The following is a 27,210-nucleotide window of genomic DNA, read 5'->3' as shown; positions in this document are numbered from 1 at the left end:
TATTCCTCTCCTCCACCAGCCATCACTGACTATCAAATTTTCTTCCTTGGCAAGTACAGTAAACCTTGTTTACAATATATTTTATGCACAATCTATATTGTGTATTTCTTGTAAACTTGTTATTATTCAATCGATACATTTTTGGTATCTTAGGATATAATATAATGTGCCCCATTAAAATTAATGGAAGGTATTTCACTTAAAGCTTTTTACTTAGTGACAGCTTTTTTTTCAGTAATAAAAGACATTAAGTGAGGGATAGGTATGTAATTTGAATTCGATTCAGTTTTACATACTCCCTTTCCCCCACCTTTTAAAAAATTACTGTGACTGCAGCTCTGTAATTGTATGTTTAATGAGGTATAAATTCTTAATATGATATTGATGTTCTCAGAATATTTTGTATGAATGAAGATTTGGGTTTGGTTCAAAGATTTCACAAAAAATTAACACCAAGTTCTGTTTTGGCAGATTTTGAATTGACAAATATCAAAGTGTCTCTTTTAAGAATTAAGACCATCCTCAAAGAAGATTATTATTAATATGGCTACTCTTTGAATTCATTTAATTTTAGTTCTGTGCCTAGAATAAAATACGTACTACACAGATCAATGTCCATTGTACTAGAATATAAAAGGTGACAATTAGAAGTCAAACTAGGTATCAGTACTTTAGTTTTTGGTTTATGTTTTTATGATTACCTTAAAAATATTTTAGGTATAGAATAACAAGTACCATAAATAGAATAAAAGAATCATTAAATATCAGATATTAAAATCCTTTCTTAACCATTGTAACTTAGACTCTGTGGTAGACAAAATTTATCACTGTTTTACAGATGTGAGAGGCTGAGGGATTTCTCAAGATCCCACAAAGACTAAAGCTGAAACAAAACCCAGATATTTTGACTCTCTAGAGTGGGGTTTCATTTTATTTTAGTGAGTAGCGACTCTAGTTTTACTTCTGCTCTTTATATCTAGGGTAATTTTTCTTTCCGTCCCTAACTCTGTCTGGTATTTCATGCCCATTTAAAATAGCAATTTGAAAATAAAAATCCGATAACAAAAGTAGTTTAAGCCCATGATTTTATAGTGAAATCAGTAATTGTAGCCCTTTGCCACATGAGGTCATTGTATACTTGGTTCTTTCCTCTGCTCTGCCTCTAATCCAAGCATCACAATCTTGATGATGAGTGGTTGGGAAAAGATAGGAGCTGATGAGAGGTCTTTTGCATTACCAGAGCAAAAGCATTAATTGAGTAATAAAAACTTTATTGAGTGAGATTTTATGTGTACAGATGTTGGGGAGGGAAGAAAATGAGCTGTCAGAATAAATACAGGCAATCAAAAAGGCAATGCTTTTAGAATTATTTTACTATAAGAAAGTCCGGTACCCAACTCCCAGGGGCTTCTCTAGGTATTAATTGAATAATACCAATTGTTTTTTTATGGGATAGTGATTGGTTAGATAATTATGCCTAACAGGTTGCCAGGAAGCTTAATTTTCTAATGTTCACTCATTAGACTGTTTGTTAAGGGTTATCTTGCAAGACTGTTTACCATTTGCTTAGCAATTATGTATACAAAGAAACTTAACAGTTATTTTTACTGTTCTGTGGAACTGCGTGGAGCTCAGACTGATGCTTATTTTTCCAAGAAGGAAGTTTTACTTAACAAAACCATGATCTAGAAAGTGATTCAGTAACAGAGTTAGGTGAAACCTGATTTTCGATTGACCCATCTTCTGAAACATATCACCTTTTAATGTTACTTGGCATCACTTCAAAATGTTGGTAGTATTTGGTGATATTGAATATATTTATATGTGTGTGTATGCACTGTTTTTACCATTATCCCTTGTTTAAACTAGTAAGATTCATTCAAAGATAAGGCATCTTCTAAAGCTGCCATTTTGTCCTTGCTGTTACTGTCAGCTAGAGTGGAATCACTTTATATTAGAAGAGTAAATCAGGAAACTGGCTAATGTTATGAAACAATTTATGCTTCACTTGGCTCAGCAACACTATTTTGATATGTTGTACAGAGCTTAGAATACTAGTTATCAAATTCCTGCCTTGGGGACAGAATAGACGGTATGGTCATCAGTTATTATTTTGCTGATGGTTGACATGAACTGGTTGCTAGATTAGTAAGTGAAATAAACTTATTAAGTATGATAACTAATTTTTAACAGACTGACCTTAAATAGACAATTGAATATTGTCCTTTTCAGAATAGTTACCTTGAGAGACTATATGTTTATTCCAAAGATTCTGCCATTATTCAAAACACTCTTGGATCTGAGTTTAGAATCTGAGTTATATAACTGTTTAAATGTGATTCAGGTTCTTTTTGTGTGTGTGACTGGATATAGTTTTTTGTTTTTTTGTTTTTTGTTTTGTTTTTTTAATGACCATAAATCATTTAGTGGCGAGTCTAATGAACAAAATGGATAGTAAAACTTGAAAAAAGCTGCTTTTAGCCATAAAAGAAGGTAACAGTAAGGCACTTAGATTTCTTTTCTTGTTCAGTTTATGAAATATATGTGAAGGAAATTCATGCGTTTTTTGCTAATTCAAATGTTTTTGACTAACGGCAGACTCTAAACAACACATAACCTATTGGTATGGTTGCTTTGAAGGCAATCCTTAGTACAAGGTTCTGGTATAGTTAAAAAAAACCAAACAGACCCAAACATTGTGTCCTATTATGTTTACATTCGGTATATACCAACAGTCAGCTGTTGTTAAGTAAGAATTTATCTTTAGTATTTTTAACATCACAGAGGCAGTAATGATTAAGAACACAGGCTCCCAAGACAGACTGCTGGCTTCAAATCCTGGCCCTGCCACTAATTGTCTAACGTTAGGCAAGTCATTATAATCTTGGGAAAGTAATATTTTAAAATTTCTTTATAAGAGGGCCATAAGTAATAGTACCTACTTATAAAGTTGTGCAATTTTAATGTGTAGTATATATAAAGCATTTAGAACAATGCTCAATGCATGTTAGCCATTACTATTAGTACTTTAATTTCCTTTCATTCAATATCTTGGTTGCTGAAAGCATCTGGAAAATTGGTAAGTTTGTGCAGTTATAAAAAAAAAAAGAGTGAATAAAGTGGAACTATAGTAGGATAATCACTGTATTTTTTGAGTGGAAATAGTTATGGTGTGTGGAGAGAGAGATTCACCAAACTTCATTGTTGTTACCTCTGGTGAGTGGGATTGGAGTGGTGGTTGAGATTCTTGGGAGAAGGTTTTCATTTAATATTAAATTTATTTATTCAGCAAATATTTATTGATCTCCTACTGCATGCCAGGGACTGATGAAAGAACATCTAAGTTGTTAGGAATCACTCTTCCCCTTGAGGAAGTTTGAAGTGATAAAGGAGATTAAGTTGTGTAAGTTCTTAGCATTTTCCTTTATTTTTACTTTCTGTGCTTTTACTTTTTTTTTTTTTTGTGCCTTTACTTTTTGCATGGTGCTGAATATAAACATTTTTGCTATCTCCATTAATGTTTCAGAAAATTATGATTTTTCATTTCTGAATGTAAACGTTCTTTGAAATAAAGTAGCTTTATTTTCAGATTATAAAATTAATAAATATTTGTTACGGAGAACTCTCAGGAGAATTTGATGCTTGATATTTCTAACACCAAGAGAACTTCCTTCTCTTGGTAAGTAGATGAGATTAATAGGCTATGGTTTTTCAACCAATTCGAAGAATGGGCAGAAGACCTAAATAGACATTTCTCCAAAGACCTACAGATGGCCAACAGGCACATGAAAAGATGATCAACATTGCTAGTTATTAGAGAAATGCAAATCAAAACTACAATGAGGTACTACCTCCTACCATTCAGAATGGCCATCATTAAAAAGTCTACAAATAACAAATGCTGGAGAGGGTGTGGAGAAAAAGGAAGCCTCCTACACTGTTGTTGGGAATGTAAATTGGTGCAGCCACTTGGAAAACAGTATGGAGGTTCCTCAAAAAACTAAAAATAGAGTTGCCATATGATCCAGCAATCCCACTGCTGGGCATATATCCAGAGAAAACCATAATTTGAAAAGATACGTATACCCCAGTGTTCATTGCAGCACTATTTCCAATAGCCAGGACATGGGAGCAACCTAAGTGTCCATCAATGGAGGAATGGATAAAGAAGATGTGGCACATATATACAATGGAATATTACTCAGCCATAAAAAGAAACGAAATTGAGTTATTTGTAGTGAGGTGGATGGATCTAGAATCTGTCATACAGAGTGCAGTAAGTCAGAAAGAGAAAAACAAATACTGTATGCTGACACATATATAGGAATCTAAAAAAAAAAAAAAAAAAAGTCATGAAGAACCTAGCGGCAAGATGGGAATAAAGACTCAGACCTACTAGAAAATGGACTTGAGGACACGGGGAGGGGGAAGGGTAAGATGTGACAAAGTGAGAGTGGCATGGACTTATATACACTACCAAATGTAAAATAGATGGCTAATGGGAAGCAGCAGCATAGCACAGGGAGATCAGCTCGGTGCTTTGTGACCACCTAGAGGGGTGGGATAGGGAGTGTGGGAGGGAGGGAGATGCAAGAGGGAAGAGATATGGGGATATATGTATATGTATAACTGATTCACTTTGTTATAAAGCAGAAACTAACACACCATTGTAAAGCAATTATACTCCAATAAAGATGTTTTTAAAAAAAAAGATGTGGTACATATATACAATGGAATATTACTCAGTAAAAAAGAACGAAGCAATGCCATTTGTAGCTACATGGATGGGCCTAGAGATTGTCATACTGAGTGAAGTAAGTCAGAGAAAGACAAACATCATATGATATTGCTTATATGTGGAATCTAAAAACATGGTACAAATGAACTTATTGACAGAAAAGAAATAGAGCCACAGATATAGAAAATGAATTTATGGTTACCAAGGGGGAAAGGGGGCAGGGGAGGATCAATTGGGAGGTTGGGATTGACATATACACACTACTATATATAAAATAGGTAACTAATTAGAACCTATTCTATAGTGCAGGGAACTATATTCAATACTCTGTAATGACCTATAGAGGAATAGAATCTAAAAAAGTGGATTTGTGTATAACTGATTCACTTTGCTGTACAGCAGAAACTATCACAACATTGTAAATCAACTATACTCCAATAAAAATTAATTTAAAAGATGTGGTACATATATACAATGGAATACTACTCAGCCATAAAAAAGAATAAAATAATGCCATTTGTAGCAGCATGGATGGGTCTAGAGATGATTATACTTAGTGAAGTAAGTCAGAAGGAGGAAGGCAAATATCATATGATATCACTTATATGTGGAATCTAAAATATGACATAAATGAACTTATCTACAAAACAAACAGGCTCAGACATAGAGAACAGACCTGTGGTTGCCAAGGGGGAAAGGGAGTTATATATATAACTGAATCATTTTGCTGTACAAAAGAAATTAACACAGCATTGTAAATCAACTACAATAAAATAAATTTAAAAAAATAGGCTATGGTTTTTATCTATTGTTTTTAAGCAAGATGTATAAGGATGTTTCTACCCCTTCGTAGAAGATATGTTGCAACAAAGAGAACTCTCAATGTCTATAAATTATCCTTAGTCTGTTTAGAAATTGCCCTTGCTCTTTCTATTTTCTTATTTAAGTAAAAGAACGTTGTGATTAGTGTTATGAGTCCAATATTTCTGCCCCGGGGAAGTGATAAAAACCAAAATTCTGAATTCCGTATTGAAAATGTAATAATACAGAGTTTTTAAAACTAAGATTGGATTATTAGCAAAATTTATTGACTTTTATGTTTAGTGATAGATACTTAATGGGCATAAGTTGAAAGTTTTATAAATTAGAATTTTGGTATATTAATTTTTTCCATTGATTTATAATTTGAGTTTTTTTTTTTTTTTTTACCTTTACTTGATTTCTGTTGGCGTTAAGAATAAACCTAAACATTTTTCTTTTCTTTATAAAAGTACAACACGCCCATTAAAACAATTTGGACATTGCAGAAATATTGAAATAAGGTAATCCCTAGATCCTATCATTCAAAGGTACCAACCTAGCAGACTATTGCCTTCCAGCTTTATGTACTTACATCTACAAAGAAACATTTTTCTTTTTTACTAAATTGAGGTCATGCTATAGATTCAATATTAATGTCCTGCTTTTTTTTTTTTACCTTAAAGTATATTGTAAAAAAATTTCTTACATCTAAGTTATTTTTGAAAATTTAAACCCATAATTTCTTGGCTCTGTAAAATTTGAAATGTTAGAAAATATGAGAAGAAAAAAAATCTGTAATCCTGCCCCTGAGAGTTAGCTACTTACACATTAGTATTTCCTGCTAAACTGTTTCTTTGCTCCCACCTTCAAATAAAACTTAAATATCCATGGTAACTCTTTATTTAATTTCTTTTGTTAAATGAATAATCATTTTGAAAAATGAACTTCTTTAAAGAAATTTATCTTTATATAATTAATATGATTAGTAAATTCATATTTTCACATTTTGTAGAACTTTTGCATTTGTAAAGGACCTCTAATTCAAATTTATTGTAACATTTTCTCTATAAAATATATTTGTACATGCTTACATGTGTGTGTGAAAGTTAAATCCTTAAGTGCTGTTTTATGTTGGAATCTTTAGGGAGAGGGTACATGTGTGTGCGTGTGTGTTTGTGTGTGCACGTGTGTGACAAATGTAGAATCTGAAGACACACTTTTTTATCTGGCTGGGCTTGGGTAAGCTTCAACTTCTGTGAGCCTCAGTTTTCTCATTTTTCAAATTGTAATGGTAGGACCTTTCCAAGGTACAGGCTTGTTGTAAGGAGCCAGTAAAAGCTGTGAAAGGACCTCTTAAATTATAAAACATACAAATGTTAATAGTTATTATTTAAGGGGCTCTAGGAAAAAAAAAAAAAAAGGCAAAGGCAGTCCTTGATTCCATCAAGTTATGGTCAGATTTCCTATCAGAGTAGGTGGAAATTGGGTATGGGAACCTTGCTGTAAGAAACGCAGAATATAGTTGTGCATTGAATTTCGCATCTTTCTTATTAGCAAAAGGTACAGATTATCCTAACAGACCACATGTCTAGATCTTAGGGCAAGTGAGAATGTAATTCTTTTTGTACCATTTTAATTTTGAACAAGCCATATTTATGGTACCTAGCTCTTAGAAAAAATAAAAAGAACAAGAGAGAAATGGTATATCTGCCCACCACCATCTGCTATTTTTAGATTGGCTAGGAAGCCCTATTTGGCCGCCTTTGCCCATGTCATTTGGCGACTCTTGAGCCTGCATCATTCAGAGATAAAAGAAGCTTAGAAGGTGGAAAACTGAATTTCTTTGATTTTCCAGTCATCACTGATGAAAAAATATATCACCACAAGCAATTTGAAGGACATTGGCTGTAAGTAAAACAATAAGTGTTTTCAGTTAGTGAGATGGGCTTATGCGACACAAAAGACATGATGTATTTCCACCTTTCTGCCTTAATAGGGGGTGAGGAAGGTATGAACCTTCTGTCCTGGTTTGATTTTTATTTATTATCAAGAGAAATAATAGTTTAGAAAAAGATGCAAATACTGTGCATATATATACATATACATACAAATATATATATGCTTATATATTTTTATGGCCTTTTAGAATAAAATTCTTAGAAAAGAAAGGGAAACTATGAATGTCAAGGAAAGAAGCACAGAAACAATCTGGGAAATGACAGATTTTAAGATTAATGTACTAAGATGAATTTGAAAACTAAAGAAACAAAGTAAATAGAAAAATCTAATTTTCCATTTACTTGGATAAAGGGACATAATATTCTACCCATGGATCAGTTTTAAATGAGCATACATTTGGGCATTTTATAGGTAATAAAATTTAACCTGTTTTATCTGTGGTATCTATAAGGTGTTCTGAAACATTTCTATTGTTGGATATAGTAATTTACCAAAAGCTCTAGTAAAAGTCAGGTTATATATTGTAGGTAGTTTTTCTTTTGCCTATATTATTATTTTACTAGCTTCCTACACTAACTTTCCTTTAACTGTTAAACTTTAACTGTTAAATTATCATTTTCCTATAATTGAAGAATTTTATTAAATGAGTTACCAAATGTTAAGTGCTCAATAAATGTTTATTATTATAATTGTGTTGATATTTTTAACATGTGCACAAATTCTAATGAAATTATATTAGAAAGTTTATTTAAAGCCTCTCCTATTGCAAGCCATATTAATTATTTTACGTAGCTGTGCATTAAAAAGATGAAATTCACTTTCTCATAGCTGTTCCAAAGTTGATATTTTCCTCCATCTCCAAAAGAGTTTGAGAAAAACTTATACTGTAGTCTTAGTCTTATGTCTAGTAGTAATGGAAAATAATTTTGCCTACTAGGAAAAGTTGTGGATATATTGCTCTTTTTAAATTTGTGATTATGAAGTCAGAAATATTGATATATTAAAGAGAATCCATTTACAATAAATTAAATTCAAATATAAAATTTTGTCTAACATACTCGTAAGGAAAGTTCAGGGAACATTTATAAAGTGCTTTATTGTTTGCAAAGGACATTTACATACTTTATCATTTAATCCACACAATAACCTTGTGAGATAAATAGAAGTATTCCCTTTTATAGATGAGAAAACTGGGGCTCACAGAGGTCACAATTTGAATGTGATAAGCCAGTATTTCTACAAGAGACTGGATCACTGGAAAGGATTCTGTAGAAATGGTGCTTGCACAAAAGGGAACTTGTAAGGGATCCTAGGGGGTCCTTTCAAAACTACATTTCTGTGATTTCTATAGTTTTAGGTGGGAGGCAACATGATACAGTAGGAAGCACCTGGGAAGACCTACATTTACTATATCCTGGCCTTGAGCAAGTAATTCAGCCTCTCTGAACCTCAATCCTCATATGTAAAACAGGAACATTTTTTATTAACTTGCAGTGTTTTTTTTTTTAATATATCTTTATTGGAGTATAATTGCTCTACAATGTTGTGTTAGTTTCTGCTGTACAACAAAGTGACTCAGCTATATGTATACATATATCCCCATATCCCCTCCCTCTTGCGCCTCCCTCCAACCCTCCCTATCCCACCCCTCTAGGTCTGCAGTGTTATTGAAAAGATAAAATGAGATAATGTAGAAAAGAACTAGGCACTAAACTGCTTAATGATAGAACTATTGTTAATTCGTATAAATCCAAATACAGTAACCCTTCCAACATAGCACCATAGCCACATAGCCCATTAAAGCCATGCTTTTGAAGGGGAGTATAGTGTTACTAATCAGCAACTGTTTTTGGTAAATGAGGAAAATGAATGGAGAATTTATTGAAGATGTTAAAGCAGAGAAGGGAATTGCATAGAATGGAACCCATGGATATATATTTGAGGTGGAAACTAAAATCTCGATGAAAGCAATACAGATGGAAGAAAGAACACCGCAGGACAAGAAAGAGCCTGCGACCTAGCTCAGTGGAAGCAAAAAGCATGAGAATCACTTGGCTAATCTTGGGCAAACTGTTTCTGGACCGACCATGTATCAGAGAAGCCTCCAGGAACTTCTGTCATTCAGGGAAATGGAAAGTTTCAGCAGTGGAGTGGAATTGCTGACGTTGGACTTGGGCTTTATAATCTGATAGACCTAGGTTAAAATTTTGGCTATGCTACTTGCTAGCTGTTTGATCTTGGACAAGTTATTTGATATCCCATGTCTCTTGATAAATCCTACCTCGTGGAGTTGTTTCAAAGATTAAATAAGATATATGTGTAAAGTGCTTTCTTGTTTTTTGTTTATTGCTTCCTTTGCCAACGAAAATATAAAATCTATATGGACAGGACCTTTGTTTTGTCCCTGTATCTGTTGTATACATGTAATAGTAGACCCTTAAACATTTGTTGAATGACCAAACCAACTTGTCGAAGTGTGTGTGTGTGTGTGTGTGTGCGTGTGCGTGTGCATGTGTATAATACAGTAAGCCCATTTGAATGATGTGAGGAAAATACTCCCAAGCTACAGTGGCATTTATAAGATTTTTATCATGATCTATCCTTGTCTAAATTTCTATTACACTTATTGTGCAATCAGTCAGGTAATATTTATTCACATACTATTTTGTGTCCTAATCAATTTTATGTTTAATTTTTTCAGTTGGACTGTTAAGCTCATGGAGAGTAGAGAGTGGTATTTATCCATCATCATCCAGTCTGATGCTATGCTTCTAGATCTCCAGGTTGGAACAATATGTGTTGTGAATTATTGGGCCACGTAACCAGGAATTTATACTTGATGATGGTAATTGGTCATGGTAGGATTTTGGTCGAAGATGAAAATATGTTTTCTTCTGTTGTCTTCGATGAATATTTGTCAGATGAAAAGCTGCAAGATATGATGTCACTGGACAAGAAAAGGACAGAAAGATCTGTATGAGAGTATTTATGTTCTAATCCCAGAACAGAGTGTATGTGTTGGTGGGTATTTTGAGGTTTCTTTGACACGCATTTCTCTTGCTTCTGGGCCTTTGCACATATCTTTGCCTGGAAAATTTCCCTTACTCCTTCTCCTTCATCTGCTAATTCCTACTTATCTTTCAGTTTTCAGCTCAAAGTCACTTTCTCCAAGAAGCTTCTATAGTACTGACCTAAGTCTGAACAAAGTGTCTCTCATCTGGGTTCCTATAGCACTCTATACTTTCCCTACTATAATACATATAAAATTATATTGTAATTTTCTGTTTGAGTTCCCAACTAGACAATAACTCCATGAAGATAGGAATTGTATATGTCTTACCATTATACCCTAGTGCAGTGCCTATTACTCAATAAACGTTTGTTGAATAAATGAATGAAAAGTGACTAAAGGAAAGGAAAATAATCTTCAAAATAAGAGCTGTCATTTATTGGATATCTGTTAAGTGTCTGGGCCTTTATAAAAGTTAATATTTAATCCTTGCAACAATCCAGATGGAGCAATTGAGTTCAGGGAACTTAACTTGGTCAAAGTAATACTGCTGAGTTTTGAACCAGCGTCTCCCTAGACCAAAGCCTCTGTCCTTTCCACTTTAATACTGCCTCTCTCATGCCTTACATTTGTGTAAGTTGTTACAGGCTACAAAAGTTTTTACCTCTTATGACACCTTTGTGAAACTAGATGTTATCTTCCTTTTTGTATCCAGTAAGTGGCAAAGCCATGATTTTCCAATTAGATAGTCTAGATCCAGGTTCTTTCCTTTTCCATAATAGTACAGCTGTCCATTCTGGGGGATTCAGTGGTGTATGGTCTTTACAAAAATGGTGCGATAATAAAAGTTTAAAAGATAAGATGTTTTTGATTCAAAAATAATAGAAACAATTCCAGGCAGATGTATTTCAGCAGGGCTGGAGTAAATGCTGTGTTTTCTTTGTCATTTTTTTCCAAGAGGGAGAAACAGTGAATACAGTTGGGAATGATTGCTATTAATACTATCAAATGCTTTCTTCTCTTTGATATGTGATTGTTTCCTGGCCTCATATTGCTATGAGCTCAAAATTCATAGGATTTCTACAGAAGAAAGTATAGTTGGTGGGACAAAATGGTGCTGTTGGGTGAATTCAGTGCAGCTCCTTCCTACCATTAGCCCTCCTTCTTGTGGCGGTTTGTTTTTCAGTTACTTTGCTTATCCCACACCCCTCAAATTGTGGCTTCTGGTAGGAGCGAGCTTAGTTGGGTTTGCCACAGAGGTCATTGACTTTGGCCACCCTTGGCCTATGACTTTATTTTGCTCTTTACCCTCACACCAAAAATTACTTCTGTTGAGAAGTAAGGGGAGTGGGAATAGGATACTAGGGAGTGTTGTATTTTTGACTGAAACAAGAAGAGGCTCAGAACTAAGGAAAGTAAATCTCCACAACACCTTCCCGAAAGTAGATAAGTCTCCCACACGTGCAGACAAAAGAAAATGTAGTGTGAAAAGGAATTCAAATTTTTCTTAGTCTTACTAGAGTTCTTGCAGCTGCTTTGACACATATAGGTCACTGGACTGTAGGGCAATGCAAATACAAAATTTCAAAAAAGAAAGTATTTTTTTAAATTTTAAGAAGTATTTTTAAAAGCACTAAAAGATTATAGTTTTATAAAACCACAATTAACCAAAATTTTATTATAATCTTTTAATAAAATGTTAGAGTTAAATGAAAGACTTAAAAGCCAATCGCAAATTTGAAAATAAATTGTTCTAAAGCAAATATAATCCCAGCGTATATCTTGATTATTGGCTGCTTTGTTCTGCCCTGTACTTGTCTGTAAATGTTTGATGAAGCCACAGTTCATTATTTACTTTTCTTTGATCTCTACACCAGCTAAATATGGTTGTGTTTCTGTTTTCCTTGTGACTTTGCATTTGTACTATCTGGCATTGGAATTTTGCTGAACAGATGAGTTTGACCCTTCATGGGGGAGAAAGAGAGGCATGTGGGTAACTCAAGCCCAAGTAGGTTGTGGCTGAATAGAAGGAAATCCCAGGTTAGTTTTTTAAAACTGAGGTGTAAATATATACAGTGATCTGTAAATTTTAAGCAAACATTTAAAAGTATGTTTACATGCATCTAACTGCCTCCCATCAATATACAGAACATATTCAGTACCACAGAAGGCTCTTAGATTTGCCCCCCACTGACATTACCAACATTTGAATTCCTTTTCACACTACATTTTCTTTTCTTAATAAATTTATTTATTTATTTTTGGCTTTGTTGGGTCTTCGTTGCTGCACGAGGACTTTCTCTAGTGTGGCGAGCGGGGATTACTCTTCCTTGCGGTGCGCAGGCTTCTCATTGCGGTGACTTCTCTTGCTGCGGAGCACAGGCTCTAGGGCGCGCGGGCTTCAGTAGTTGTGGCACGTGGGCTTCAGTAGTTGTGTCTCGCGGGCTCTAGAGTGCAGGCTCAGTAGTAGTGGCGCTTGGGCTTAGTTGCTCCGTGGCATGTGGGATCTTCCCGGACCAGGGCTTGAACCCATGTCCCCTGTATTGGCAGGCGGATTCTTAACCACTGAGCAACCAGGGAAGTCCCACACTACATTTTCTTTACATTATTAGGATAACCACTCTTCTCATTTCCATCACCATAAATTAGTTGTGTCAGGAGAGCCATCTTTCACAGTGTTTTTCACAGAAGACATCATGAATGGGAATGATTGATACAAAGTTTGGGAATTGAGAGTAAGTTCAAATTCCTTGGGATGACATATATGACAGTTGTGGTGCATCCATCATTTCCTAAAGACAGAAATTCCCAACTGGTTCTATTCAGTTCCACACTGGTCAGGGGGCAGAGTTTTCCCTTAGGTATCCATCTCCACATAGGATGTCCAGATTCCCCACATTAAGTCCCACTCACTCTTCAAGGGACATCTTAAGAGTGTCCAGGTTAGTTAGATGGTTAATGTTCAGAGGCAAAGTGTCAGTGTGGGGTACACATTAAGAATAACTCATCATGGAGTCCTTTTCTCTATGTTCCTGGGCCTAAAAATTTCCTACTCCCACTTTGAAAGGACCTCCAGTCCTGGACCCCATCCAGGTCTGTTCTCCATCTCTCTTGTCTCTATCTTAGCTTCAGGCATATTAACTCTTTGGGGACAAAAAAGCTAAGCTAGAAGCATACATCCATACTTTTTCTGTCTCACACTTAATCCATTGGGTTTTTGGGTCTCTGTTTCTGCTCCTGGGCTAAGGGAAGATAATAGTGATCTTGGAGATCATTTCATATCAGTACATACAGATTTGCCTTACTCTTAGAAGGTTGCATATGATTCCATTACATAGATGTATCCCATTTGGTTCAATATTTTGATATTTTAAATAATGCATAAATATCTTTGTATATGTCTTTTCTCTCATGTATCAATAAATACTTGGGACCAATTCCTAGAAGAAATTTCTGAGTCAAAGATGTATACACTTAAGATTTAATTTTAATAATGCCAAATTGCTCTCAATAGAGCTGGTACCAATTTATATACTTCTACCAGCAATGTGTGGATATTCCTTTTTATACTTGTTGAAAATTTTTTTTTAATTTTTGCTTACAGTGTTTGTGCTATGTGGAAATTTAAAATTTTTATGTACTTGAATTGATCAGTTTTTAATGATTTCCAGGTTTTGTGTTATAATTAGTAAGGCCCTCCCTACTCTGAGTCTATGCTTTATGTTTTTTTTAATATTTAAAACTTTTATGTACCAAACGTTTATTTTGGTATAAATGATACGACAAAAAATTTTTATAGCTAACCTACTTGTTCCAGAACTATTTACTTAATAATCCATCTCCCATTAATAATGTGCAATGCCACCTTTATACTAAATTCCCTAATATATTTATGTCTATTTCTAGACCTTCTATTCTGTTTAATTCATCTGTCTGTCAGTTATTCAGTGGCACTGCACTATTATAATTGGTGAGGTTTCAAAATAAAAATAATTTTAGTAGGTTTGTTCCCCTCTTATTATTAATTTTACATTTTTAGAGTTTCACAGCCTTTTGGCTTTTTTTCTTTTCCATATGCACTTTAAATATACCTCACTGTTTTTCTGACAAAAATTCTGATGGTATTTTTATTGGGATCATATTAAATTATAGATTTAAATTAGGGAGAATTGCTATCTTCATGATGTTGAGTCTTCCTAATCATGAACTTGATATTCATTTTCATGTATTAAAGGTTATTTTTTGCATTCCTTAGTAGTGTTTCAAAATTTTCTTCAAAGTTCTTGCACATTTCTTGTCAAGTTTATTCCTAAATATCTTGCCATGTTCTGTTGTTACTGTAAATGAGATTTTATCTTCCTTTGTATTTTTAAACTGATTGTTGTTGCTATTAATACATATGCAGGCAATTAATACTTACATATTAATTTAGTAACCATTCACATTGCTGATTTCTCTTTCAATTTTAATTGATTTTTGTTCCTTCTTTAAGCTGAAAGCAATTGTTAGATGGTCTACAAATTATAATGTTTACCTATTCCTCTTCTATTTTTATACCTAATTTCTTCTGTTGACCAATTGCATTGGCCACTGTTTTCCTCCAGAACAATATTAGATAATAATGATGAGAATGGTCATCTTTGAGCTAACATATTTAAATTTGTGCAAAGTGATCAAAAAGGCTATAAAATATGTTTCCTTAAAACCACCATAGAGGACACGTTTTCAGAAAGGAAATGACTTTTAGAAAGTCAAAATGCTTCCTGAAACGGTGTCTTGTATGTTCAAATTTTCCATGTATTTGTTCAAATGAATCTTCTCAGTGATACCTTCCCTGACCACCTATTTTATTTTTTATTTTTTAAATATTTTATTTTATATTTGAGTATAGTTGATTAACAATATTGTGATAGTTTCAGGTATAAATCAAAGTGATTCAGTTATACATATACATGTATCTATTCTTTTTCAAATTCTTTTCCCATTTATGTTGTTACATAATATTGAGCAGAGTTCCCTGTGCTATACAGTAGGTCCTTGTTGGTTATCTATTGTATTTTAAATATAGCGGTGTGTCCATGTCAATCCCAAACTCCCTAACTATCCCTTCCCCCCACCCTTTCCCCTGCCCAACCATAAATTCCTTCTCTAAGTCTGAGTCTGTTTCTGTTTTGTAAATAAGTTCATTTGTATCATTTCTTTTTAGATTCCGCATGTAAACGATGCTTCTCTTTCTCTGTCTGACTTACTTCAGTCAGTATGACCGACCACCTGTTTTAAATTGCACCTGCCCCCTGCCCCAATCCTTCCTATCCTCTTTCCCTGCCTCATTTTCTTCTATGGTATTATCAGTCCCCCAAGCTAGTGCATGTTTCCTTCCACTGGAAACAATAGCAGGGATTTATTAATCTTTGTTTGTTTGTTTGCTTTGTTTTATATCTCTAGGACCTAGAACAATACCTGGCACATAATAATACCTAATAAACACTTGATGGATGACACTTCCTAAGAAAATTCAGGAAAGGTGCTAAAGAGATTTGCTTGCCTCCAGTTAGATGTCAGTATAGAATAGGAATTAATTACCTGAAGAACTAGGTGAGATTTAAAATTTTGTTGTGACATCATCGCAATTTGAATTTCTGTTGCATTTCTTTTTCTCCATAGTGATGAACAATAAATGAGAGTCTTCAAATCCCAGTGGGTGTGGGAAGATAAGGACCAGGTGATGGTAGCTGTAAAGAGAATAGGCTGAAACTTGAGGCAGCAGGAATTCCCATAGAGCTCCCTGACTGGCATCCGTTTTGAAGAACAAAATAGTTTTCATTTCTTTTGTAGCAATAACCACAAAAATATTTCACTAGAAAGATAATTCACCAGGAGACTTGAACTTCACAGTACAATCTTAATATTGCTCAAAACAGATGTTGTTTTTTTGAACCTAATTTACCATTAAAATTAAACACAGAAAAGTTCTTTCCCTAAAGCAGAGAGAGACTTCACCTCTAAAGGAGACAATTTAGGCCCAGAATGTAACTATGATTACTAAGAAAAAGAAAGGAAGGGAGGGAGGAGTGAAGGGTGGAAGGAAGAAAGAAGGAAGGGAGAGAAAGAAAGCTTATGAAGGTTAAACAAATTAGCTGGTGATATTTTGTGCAAGTTCTGTTGGAAAATTACTCTAGTAGCCTCAGTGTGGGAAAATGAGTTGCTCAGCAGTGACTGCTAAAAATACAGCAGCTAGAAAGACGAGATTACTGCATGCTGGCACATTTGCCTGGCTAGTGCTTGGTAATTTGTTCTGAGGTCTAGCTTTGTTAGAGTGTCGATGCCTCTCCTTTGAGTTTGCTCACTGCAGGATGGTGATTAACCTGAACCTGGAGGACATGTAACAAGGCTTAATTCAGAAGCAGAAATTGGGGATCTTCAGCTCAGAAGTGCTCTTCACATTTGTGCTATTATTGGCACCATGATTAGGCTGAATTTAGACTAGCATTCCTGTCTCACCTGATGGGAAAATAGGAGGTTACTGCATTTAGGATGGAAGGAAATCACGAATGTCAGCCTGCTATTAACAATGTTTTCAGATAAAAATTGCAAGAGCCACATGTTATGATCTTAAGTGGATTTCCAATCAGTCCCTTGTTCACCAGGACTAATCTCTTCCCTCCTTGGTATTGTGATTCCTGTTAACGTATTCCTTTCCTTCCTTCTACTCCATCCCAGGTAGAAATAAAGGACTGACTTCTTCAGTAGGGTAAAGGAAATCTAATCCTTTCTTTTGTCTCTCATTTCAATCAGAGGCAAGACAAAAGACCTTACTATTCTCTATAAGGTACTTCATGATCTCCACTTCTTACTGCTTTCCTCCTTGCTGGCTTCACAGCAGACTGGCCTCTGCCGTTTCTTGAATATACCAAGCACACTTGTCCCAGGGACTTTGTCCTGATGGTTGCCCTGCCTGGGATGCTATCCCCCGAGATCTTTTCATGGCTCACTCCAGCACTTCCTTCAGGTCTCTACTCAAATGTCATCTTATTAATCAGGCCTTAGCTGACTACCCTAACTACCTGCCTCTGTCTCCCACTGTTCCCTTTACCATGCTTTGTGTTTGTTTACTGTTTTTATCATCACCTGACAAATTATGTATTTGTCTATAGTCTGTCTTCCTACACTAGAATGCAAACTCCACCAGAGCAGGGACTTGTTTTGTTTACTACTGTGTTCTCAGTGTCTAGAATGGTATCTGGAAAATGAAGCAGATGCTTGGTAAACATTGGTTGAATGAAAGAATTTTCTTTAATCCTTGGCACTTTAATGTACAGGTTTGTTTTTGTTTTCTATAATGTACTTGATTCTTCTGTAGCATATGGGAATGTATTTGTCACAGCATCAGCAGTCATTTATTTTTTGAAATGTTTTATAAATATGAACTTTAAAAAATCAAATATAATAGGATATGTGTGAAGGCTCTGTAGGAAATTGGTTAGTAAAAAATGATCCTGGAGTTCTTAGAGTATATACTTTTAATTTTGGTTTCTATCTTTTTCTACCCAGCACACTCTACATTAGGTAGACAGAGATAGACCAAAATAAGATGTTTACTCAACTCTTCATTATCCATGCTAACGAACAAGCTACTTGCTATTCTTGCTAGTTTGCTTGTGTTTGTTTTTATACTTTTCCCCAGTTAAAGAGGATCAATATTTTGGTTGACAAAGTTTGGTTATACACTATATAGGGGAAAAAGTACATAAGAAATAATGAGCATTGTAGCAGATGGTTTTGTTATGTATTCTGCTTAATGATGCCTAAGAATTTGAAAGCAAGATTTGGTATGGACCATACTTCTCTTGTTTTTTCTCCTATTGCACTCAGTTTCTTCCAATAAAAATAGATAATTAAGACTTTTTTCTGTATATTAACAGACAAAAGAATTACTGTCTTGCAAATATACTGAATGATTATACATTATTTAGAAAAATCAGTGCAAACGTATTTATGTTAATCAAGTGTGAGTTGCAGGAAAATGCATGTTTAGATAGAATGGGCCTCTTTTCAGCTCATTACTTGGAAAAACCTTGATAAGAAAAGATGAGATTCTAGAAACTATAAGAAAAAAAGGATGTATTCTATGGAGAAAAGATAGCATGAGAAAAGATTTGGATATAGGAGTACTGTGGTCCCATGAAGGGGTTCTAGAAGTTAACACGTTTTGGGCCCTCAAAGTGCATCAAATCATTGTTGAATGTACAATTGGCATTCATTCATTCATTCATTCATTCATTCACTTATTCTTCATTTACTTATCACATACTAGTTGAATGTCCACTATGTTCCAGATATTTTTTAATTGAAGTATAGTGAATTTACGTTATGTTAGTTTCAGGTGTACAACATAGTGATTCCCTGGTTGAGGAAGAGCATCTTGGAATCTGTTTCTAATAAAGACTTTCAACTTATCTTTGTTTCAGCCACACTGAAGGACAAATTCAAGATTATTGGGGCATAAAGCTATACAATTTAGGGGCTCCTCTTTAAGAAAAAGAATACAAAATTAGTTACTGGGCTTTGATAGAGCCTGTACAAGAGAGTAAACCTTGATTGACTTCCCTTCTCACTTTTACTTTCATAGGTACTAGTGCCTTCCGTTTCAGAGCCATTCCAGTGTTCTGGGTGGTGAATTGAATGGTTTCTGTGCAGCTGCTTAAATCTCTGCTCAGCTAAGTCAGTTTGACTTGTCCATCTACTTTCTACTTTCTGTTATTTTGTTAACGTCTCCTCACCTTTTATTACTTTTCTGGTTGTTTTCATTTTTCTGGTAAGTTTTTAGGAGGGAGTAGAGAAAAATGAGATTGTTTAATCTGTCAAGTTTAACCAGAACTTCCATAAACTCATCTTAGAGTTGGAAGAAATCTCAGAAGTCATCTAGTTCGGGGTTCCTTAACCTGAATTTTAAGATCTGTGAAACTTATCCTCCCAAAATTATGTGCAAAATTTTGTATAGAAGTGTTTGTGTTTGTTTTTCTGGGGGGAAGATCTGTAACTCTCAGATTCTCAAAAGTTAACGTCCCTTGATATTCACAATTGAGGAAATTGTGATTAAGAGAGATAGATGTCAGACATCTCCTTGATTCTATGTGTCTGACAATAGAAGAGCCTTGATCCTTGGTTAGAGAGGTCACCCAAAGGAAGAAGTTTTCAAGCTATGAGCTTTCTGACTCTGATTTTCCTCAGCACACTCCAGTTCTCTCTCGGGTGTGTAAATATGGACATGTGCAGAATCTTTGCTCTTGCTTAGTTGAAGCCCTTCTCTCTTGTTTAATGATAGTTTTGTCTTCCATTGTGAGGAAGTCATTTTCCTTGAGAGAATGATGTACATGGTCATAAATAAAGTCACCTTAACTGTGTTTATCCCAGGTTTGATCATTCTGGGAGGTCTGTGTCTCAGGCTTCCTTAAATTTGCAAGGTCTCTAGGAGTCTATCTACAAAGTGGCCTGAGCAGCCTGCTTGGCAATAAATCACCCTAAAGGAATAAGGGCTGGCGGCAGCCTAGGTTTGGTGGGGGTGGGATAATTTGGGGGCACCTTGAGGATGCTTCATTAAGCTCATACTCTGTCCAATTCCCACGGGTCCCTGTCTGAGTGCTAGGGAGGGCCTGCGAGTAAAATGTCAAAGAGATTTTTTCATGAAAATCTTGGGAACGTTGGAGGAACAAAGCATTGCTGTTTTGGGATCCGTATAATAATTTAAGAACGAAGTCATGAAGAGCTATTCTCTACTTTGGTGGAATTGTGACGTAATGTTTGTTCTTTGTCAGCTTTAGGGTGCTTCTATGGCAGAGGTAAAACTCTCAGAGGCCTTGGCAGTCATCTCAGGGAGCCAGGATTGCAGGAAAGTGGTGTCAGTTGTTCGTTGCTGAGAGAACTCTGATATTATTGCTCTCGAGACACCTCCTGGGGAGAGGAGGGGGCTTTGGGGTCTTACAATTGCTATGCATTCCTATTCCAAACCTATTATTTGGTCAAGGCAGGGGAAACATGTGCACATATGCAATGTGTTAAAACACCTATGGCTGTAGAAGTGGTATGTCCTTTTGTGCTTTGAATTTCAGGCATGCTATTTCTTTAAAGATTCTGTAGCCAGAATGATCTCCAGGTATCATCAGATCCTCAAGTCCCATTACGATAAGATTTGAATTTCACCAAAAGGAATTGCTGTGATTTGATGATGGACCATTTTCCACAGAGACCAGGATGCCAGCAAGCCATCGTACATCACTCTCTGGAGATAGACTCCTCTGTGGGTACTAAGTCTGTATTGGAAGCAGTAAGAAGGTGTGAAGTGTAAGGCCTATGGGCTGTGTCCCCCACAGCTGAGCAATGCTGACAGTCTTCTCTGGGGGGATTAATATATTGATCTGCCCTCTGGAGGGCAGTGACCTCCCTAGAGGGGGAAGTCTGGCTAATCCCTTAGGTTCTCTGACAGCAGGTCCGGAAGGATCCTGTTGCCAGGAATCGAAGGTAGTTGTTACCTTGACAGCAGGAGTTCAGCATGCGTGCGCCTCTCCTGGTCCCCACGTGATCCTTTGCTGTGACGCTTGTGTATTTATACCTGTGCAAGACTCAGGAAGGTAGAGACAGCTCACATGTGTCCCGTCTGCCCTCTTAAGGAGGCTGGGCTGGGCCCGCTGGGGTCAGTGTGCACTCTCCCTTTGCCGCCTTCTCAGACAACAACTGATGGAACCACTTAAGCCAGAGGGGGATCTCTCAGGGAAGCCAGCATGATTCCTGATATGGGCAAAGTGCTGGGTGAGTAAGGGTACCTGCACTTTCAACAAATCAATTGGCTAAAATGCTTCTCCACGTAGGACACATTTAAGAGGATGACTAGCTTCCCTTTCCACCCATGTTTCTGGACAACGCTCAACACTGCATCAGAATTCTCTCTGGTGTTTCTACTTCTCCTGCCTTTCTCACTTCCATAATTTTTCCTTTCTTCATATATTTAAATGCTTTGTAAATTGAGGATGGCTTGTGTTACGGGCTCTTAAATGTTTGGGGGTGAGTTGGGGGGCTTTTTATCTTTGGAGCCAGCTCTGTGGTCACTGTTATGGCTCAGCCCCTCCTCATTTCACCTGGATTTCTGTCTTCTGTCATTCCTGCTGAAGGGGTGCTGTCACCTCTCCCGTTATACCATCAGGCTTCAGGCTAAAATTCTAGCTATTACACCAAGTTTCATTTAAAACAGGCTCAAGTATTACATGTTTCTCATTGTTTACAATTGAAGAGATTGTCATCATAACATACTGTAAGTGGATATATTTGATCATTTGCAGTTTCTTCTTTCTTTTCCACCCCCCTTCCCATTCCTTGTTTGCTAAACCAAAAAAATCCTCTTAGAAGATTTCATATCTTAGAGGGATGCAAAAACATTGCAAAGAATGATCTAATTCAGACTTGTGTTTTGTTTTATTTTATTATGGTTTTTTCCCTCTGAAGCGCAAAGACTTTCTTTGATAAACCTTCCGTCTTTCAAGCAGCAAGTTAAAGTAACTTGAACATCGCAGCCTTTCCCACCTTAGGAGCACAAAAACATTCACATCTCCATTCCTCTACACCTCACCTACCCATTATGCTTTGTGTGGAGTCCCCCTCCTCCATTTATTTGTGGAAACTCCCCCACAAGATGCTTTTCCTTTATCCATGCTGAGTCCGGGCTAGAGCTCACTTCTGGGGCTTCCTAAACTGAATTGCCACAGCTGCGAAAACTGGAACTCTGCCATTGCTACTGCAGTCTAGTTGCAGATCCCAGCGAAGGGCCGCCTCATTGGGAAGGGCCGCCTCATTGGGAAGGGCCGCCTCGTTGGTGCCAACCTGCCATGACTGCCTTGGTGTGGCTCTTGTCTCAGGCACCTCAGCCAATGGAGCTTTTGCAAAGTCAGAGAAAGAATGCTTCCTTGCTCTGTGTTCACGGTGAAGACAAAGAGTTCTAGAACAGGCTTGGTGAGGCTTAAAACACGATGAGTTAGATAAATAGTGCTGTCTTCTGAGTTGAACTGCATTGCTCCTGCTGCAGCCAGAACTTCCACCTGGAAGTAATCTGGTTGGAACTCTGATGTTTCAGCTGCCTTTGAGCCTGGTAAGCTGGGACTTTGCTGCCACCAACACCTTCTCATTTGGGATCTTTGCTAATAGTTTCACCAATTTTGTTTTTGAGAATGAAAAATAGAGTGTTTCTTTCTTCAGTTTTGGGAATGGTACAAAGGCTTGTGCCCCAAAGTTTCTAAGTTGTGAGACAGCTGTTAATTCATAGGTACAGGGCTCAAACATGCTGCTGGAATGCCTGTTTCCTCTTGGGTTCTGCTCCAAGCTGCTAAATTCTCTGCCCTCCACTGGGTTCTTTTGCTGAATTTACTGCACCAGACACTTAGCTCCCTTTGGTAAGTTTTCTGTTGTCTCTTGTTATTTCTGATTTTACTTGAGTTTCCCTCAATTAAACAGACATAGTTGTGTATGTGTGAAACCTAACTGGGGTCAGGATGTAATTATTTTCCCAGGCAGATCCAGAGTCTCAAGTAATCCAGTTTATTTCAATAAATTCTGTGTCTGCAGGAGGGAAAAAGGGTGCTGGGTGTCCTCTTATTCTCCCTAACTTGGGTGTGTCTGAGTCTCAGCTCCAGCCCAGCCAGGACTCTGCATTTGCAGTCAATTATAGTTCAGGTTTCAAACATTTCATTTACATACGACTCCCCCCACCCCGCCCGCAACAGAACACTATATTCTCTCATCCCCCTTTCTCCTCCCGTGTTCTATCTAACCGCTACTTTGACATCTTCCCCCTCCCCAAACTGCGTGCTCAGATGGCCACCAAACTGCTCCATGCTACTCGCATTCAACAATGGCTGGTCAATCTCTTTCCCATGGCCTCCTTTCTCTTTCCTCAGAAGGGAGCGTGAATTATATATCAATACATTCCCCATCTCACAATACATAATTATCTATTTCTCATAACTTTTCCCACCTCAGTTGTGCAGTTGAAATGATAAACTATTTCAAACATTCAGAAAATTATGTTGAAATAACAAACTCTCACATATTCAGGAATTTATAGAAACGAATATAACAGATACCATGTAATCACCTCTTACATTTAACAAGTATTTACATTTTGCCATCTTTGTCTCAGACATTTTGAAATAAATACAACATTACAGATATAGTCAAAGTCCTCTATTTACTCCCTAGCCGGTAACTCCCTAAGTTCCCCAGAAGTAACCATTCCCAAGGTAGATCTTTTTCCCCTTCCCATCAGTGTTTTATGTATTTTGTTTACATGTGTGTGTCCATATCAATATATAATGTTATTTTATGGGTTTAAGAATTAAAGGTATAATATTATTCAGTACATAACATATTCCAACTTGGTTTCTTCATTCAAGCTTAAGTTTTTCCAGATTTTTTCCATGTTGCTACATTAGATATAATTCCTTTGTTTTAACTACTATTTGAGAATATACCACAACTGGATATATCCACTTCTCAGTTGATAAGACAATTAGCTACTTTGAAAAAGAAGCTCTCTTCTTTCCCACGCTTCCAACTGTTGCCTTATTACAGCCTAAAAATTTCATTATTACCTCCTGATTCTAATCATTGGCTCAATTCTAGAAGCCTTCTTGGCTTACTTGGCTCCAGTGTTGAAGGAAGTAAATTGACACTTGAACTAAAAAACATGGCAACTTAAGGACAAGAAAGGAGTACAAAGTTTTAAGTTCTGAAATGGTGACTTAAAGGTGCTCCATGGGTTTATATGAGGTTGCTAAAAATTCTGTGACTGGGACAGCAAAAGCATGGGGCTCTGGGGTAAGACAGCCCAAGTTTGAATTCTAGCTCCACTCTTCCTTGGCCATGTGAACTTGCCAATTCTCTCTAAACCTAAAAAAACTCTCTAAACCTCAAATCATGAATAGCTTATAGAGTTGTTTTGAGCATTAAATGAAAGAATTCATATAAGGCTGTAGTGCAGTGCCTGGCTCAGAGCAAGTATTTTGTTCATCTTTGTTATGAGTAATGGTTATTAGCTTACTTGAATGCAGAAACCTCTATTTCGTCAGTGGAGTCTATATGGGGATCTAACTCTGCCTCTTCCCTGGAGCTCTGTGTGTGTGTGTGTGTGTGTGTGTGTGTGTGTATTTATGTGTGTTCAAGGAAGACTGAGGAGGGAGTTGGTATAAAGCTCTTATAACCTTAAGCTTATATGGAAGATTCTCTAACATGCTTTAAAGGCAAGATGGGCTTTTTGATGTGCTGAGAATTCTATATGAATTCTATTAATATAGAATTCAATTCTATATGAATTCTATTAATATAGAATTCAATTCTATATGAATTCTATTAATATAGAATTCAATTCTATATGAATTCTATTAATATAGAATTCAATTCTATATGAATTCTATTAATATAGAATTCAATTCTATATTAATTAAAACAGTTCAATATCCTTTTTAGGAAAGATTGTGTTGAAATATATTCTATAAAAGTAACTTCAATAACTCTACTACATTAAATATAATTTAAAGTGGTTTTCTCGTATGTATGTTTTAACTTATCTGAGGCTTCCATGAACCTATTCAACTCTCTATTTAAACCTACCTCTAAATGAAAATTTTTATTGGAAAATAAACATGTATATATGCAGATAAAGATAGTGACAGGCCATCAAGTTCAGGGAGAATACCGTGTGGCTTGAGGGATTTCAGTGACTCTGGCTTCATTCTCATTACTCCTATGCTGTATCACTGCTCCTTGAGGCATTATTCGGCCAAACACACGCAGATGCTATTGAAAGAGACACGGTTTATTCTTTTCTGGGAAAAATGCGAAGGCTAAAGGTAGAATGGGAACCTCTTCAGAATGGCTCTTTCTTCCCAAGTCTCAAATAATTAGTAGGGGTTACTCAGAGATTGGTTATTTCAAGTGTCTCTAGTAAGACAAAACAGTGACTGTGATGATTGTAGTCAGAGACACAGAAGAAAGTAATGCCAAATACTTGAACACAAGGAAACTTCACACAGAAGACTGTTCATCGTGGAAGTATTTTAAACGGTGATGTGCTAATCCTGAGGATGAGCTGAGGGTGGGTGTGTTGGTTAAGTCCCAAACTCTCAAGTGATCAGCAATGGGTCATGGTCCTTTCACTGTCTGAATTCGTATTCTCTTTATTCTATGGGCATTCTGAAAATTTCATTTCTTTCACAGGGACAGAAAATAAAGAGTTATGGGCTTTGGGAAATACTGCATGTCTCTGTCAGGATCTGGCTTCTAACACTAGTTTTGCACCCGTTTTCCAAAACTGCATACATTATGCAGACTTTCCTCTCCCAAATATGATAATGTTTGTAATAACAACTAAAATAACATGAAAAAAATTTATTGCATTTATACAATAACTATTAAATCTTTGAGAACCATATGTGGACTATATGTAGAACTACTCAGTAAGGCAATATAAAGATGATTTTTCATTAAGGGACAAGATACAAGATCACATAAACATATAAACAAGAACCAGCAGTCTGCTGGTTAAGTAAGGTAAATCTGGCCACAAATTCTATACTAAAACTTATTTTAAGTATGAGTTGTTGTTTGTTTTTTTTTAAAGAGAATCCAAATCCTTATGGTTGATGAATTCCAATAGATTTCTGTTTTTCTATATTTCAATAGGATTCTATTTTCCCACGTTTTCTTATAGGGACTTTTTCATTTTGACAAACATTTAGAAAGAAATATTTGTATTTATGTGTTTCAAATCTCAGTAAGAGATTAGGAGTAGATAGCCTTATAGAAGTTCTTGCAGAGATTTGCTGAGGCAAATTTCCTATATATTTTCTAGGAAGAAATCTTTTGATTTTTCAGTATTTTGCCAGTTAATGGAAATTTGCACATCATATTACCTCAGCAATGAGTGCAGAAATCTAAAAATAGAATGCTAAAAATAGAACCTGAAAGGGGGGCAAGAGGAGAAGAAATGAAGAGATTCTTATATGGATTTAGGTATCATGAGGTATCATACTCTCAATGAAAAATTTATATCATTTAAGATTCATCCAATAATTGTTATTTTTCTTTTTACAGATACCGGTACCTGTTTCATAACCTCTCCTGGCTGTAAACCTGAGCACCGATGCTTGACCTATTGTAAGTCAGAAAGTTATGTATGGAAAAAAACCAGCTTTGCATTTTAACCTCTTTCCTGTCTTTACTTAAAAAAAAAAAAAAAAAAGATTTAAATCATAAATGGCTAGGAAGAGGAAAACCTTTTTGTTTCTGTAAGCAAATATCTGACCTTGTTCTGAATTGATAAACTGCATAGGTCTAGCTTTACTAATTTAAACTCCGAGAGTTCCTCTTGTGATACTGGGGGGTACTCAATAAATCATTGCTCTTGTTGTCGATGATGAATATAGGTAATAAAGGAGTATGGAGTTGCATTTTTCCCTTTCGTGACTTGATGTAAAAAAATTCCTTTTCAAACCATTGTAGGAGGATATCTATCTGTAGGATTTATGGTGGGTCATTTATGCATCCTATTATAATTTAGTCTGGATACAATAGTTTTTATCTTCACATGGAAACAAATTGGAAAGAAATAATGAGACACCATTTGGAATTGTTGGCAACTTAATTTTTTATTTTTATTTTT

General features: G+C 35.9%; 1 protein-coding gene across 1 annotated transcript in view; it reads left to right on the top strand.

Annotated features, from left to right (window-relative positions):
* The window catches only part of DCK (deoxycytidine kinase), a 57,666-nt gene extending 30,779 nt beyond the window's left edge, over positions 1-26,887 (top strand). Inside the window, exon 7 of the mRNA XM_036854008.1 lies at positions 26,643-26,887. Coding sequence (XP_036709903.1) covers positions 26,643-26,663 — 21 coding nt within the window. The 3' untranslated portion in view covers positions 26,664-26,887. The remainder of the gene's footprint in view (positions 1-26,642) is intronic.
* The last annotated feature ends 323 nt before the right edge of the window (positions 26,888-27,210 follow it).

The sequence above is a fragment of the Balaenoptera musculus genome, chromosome 5 (genome assembly GCF_009873245.2).
Source record: "Balaenoptera musculus isolate JJ_BM4_2016_0621 chromosome 5, mBalMus1.pri.v3, whole genome shotgun sequence".
Taxonomy (NCBI): Eukaryota; Metazoa; Chordata; class Mammalia; order Artiodactyla; family Balaenopteridae; genus Balaenoptera; species Balaenoptera musculus.
This window is presented reverse-complemented; position numbering and strand designations above follow the sequence as displayed.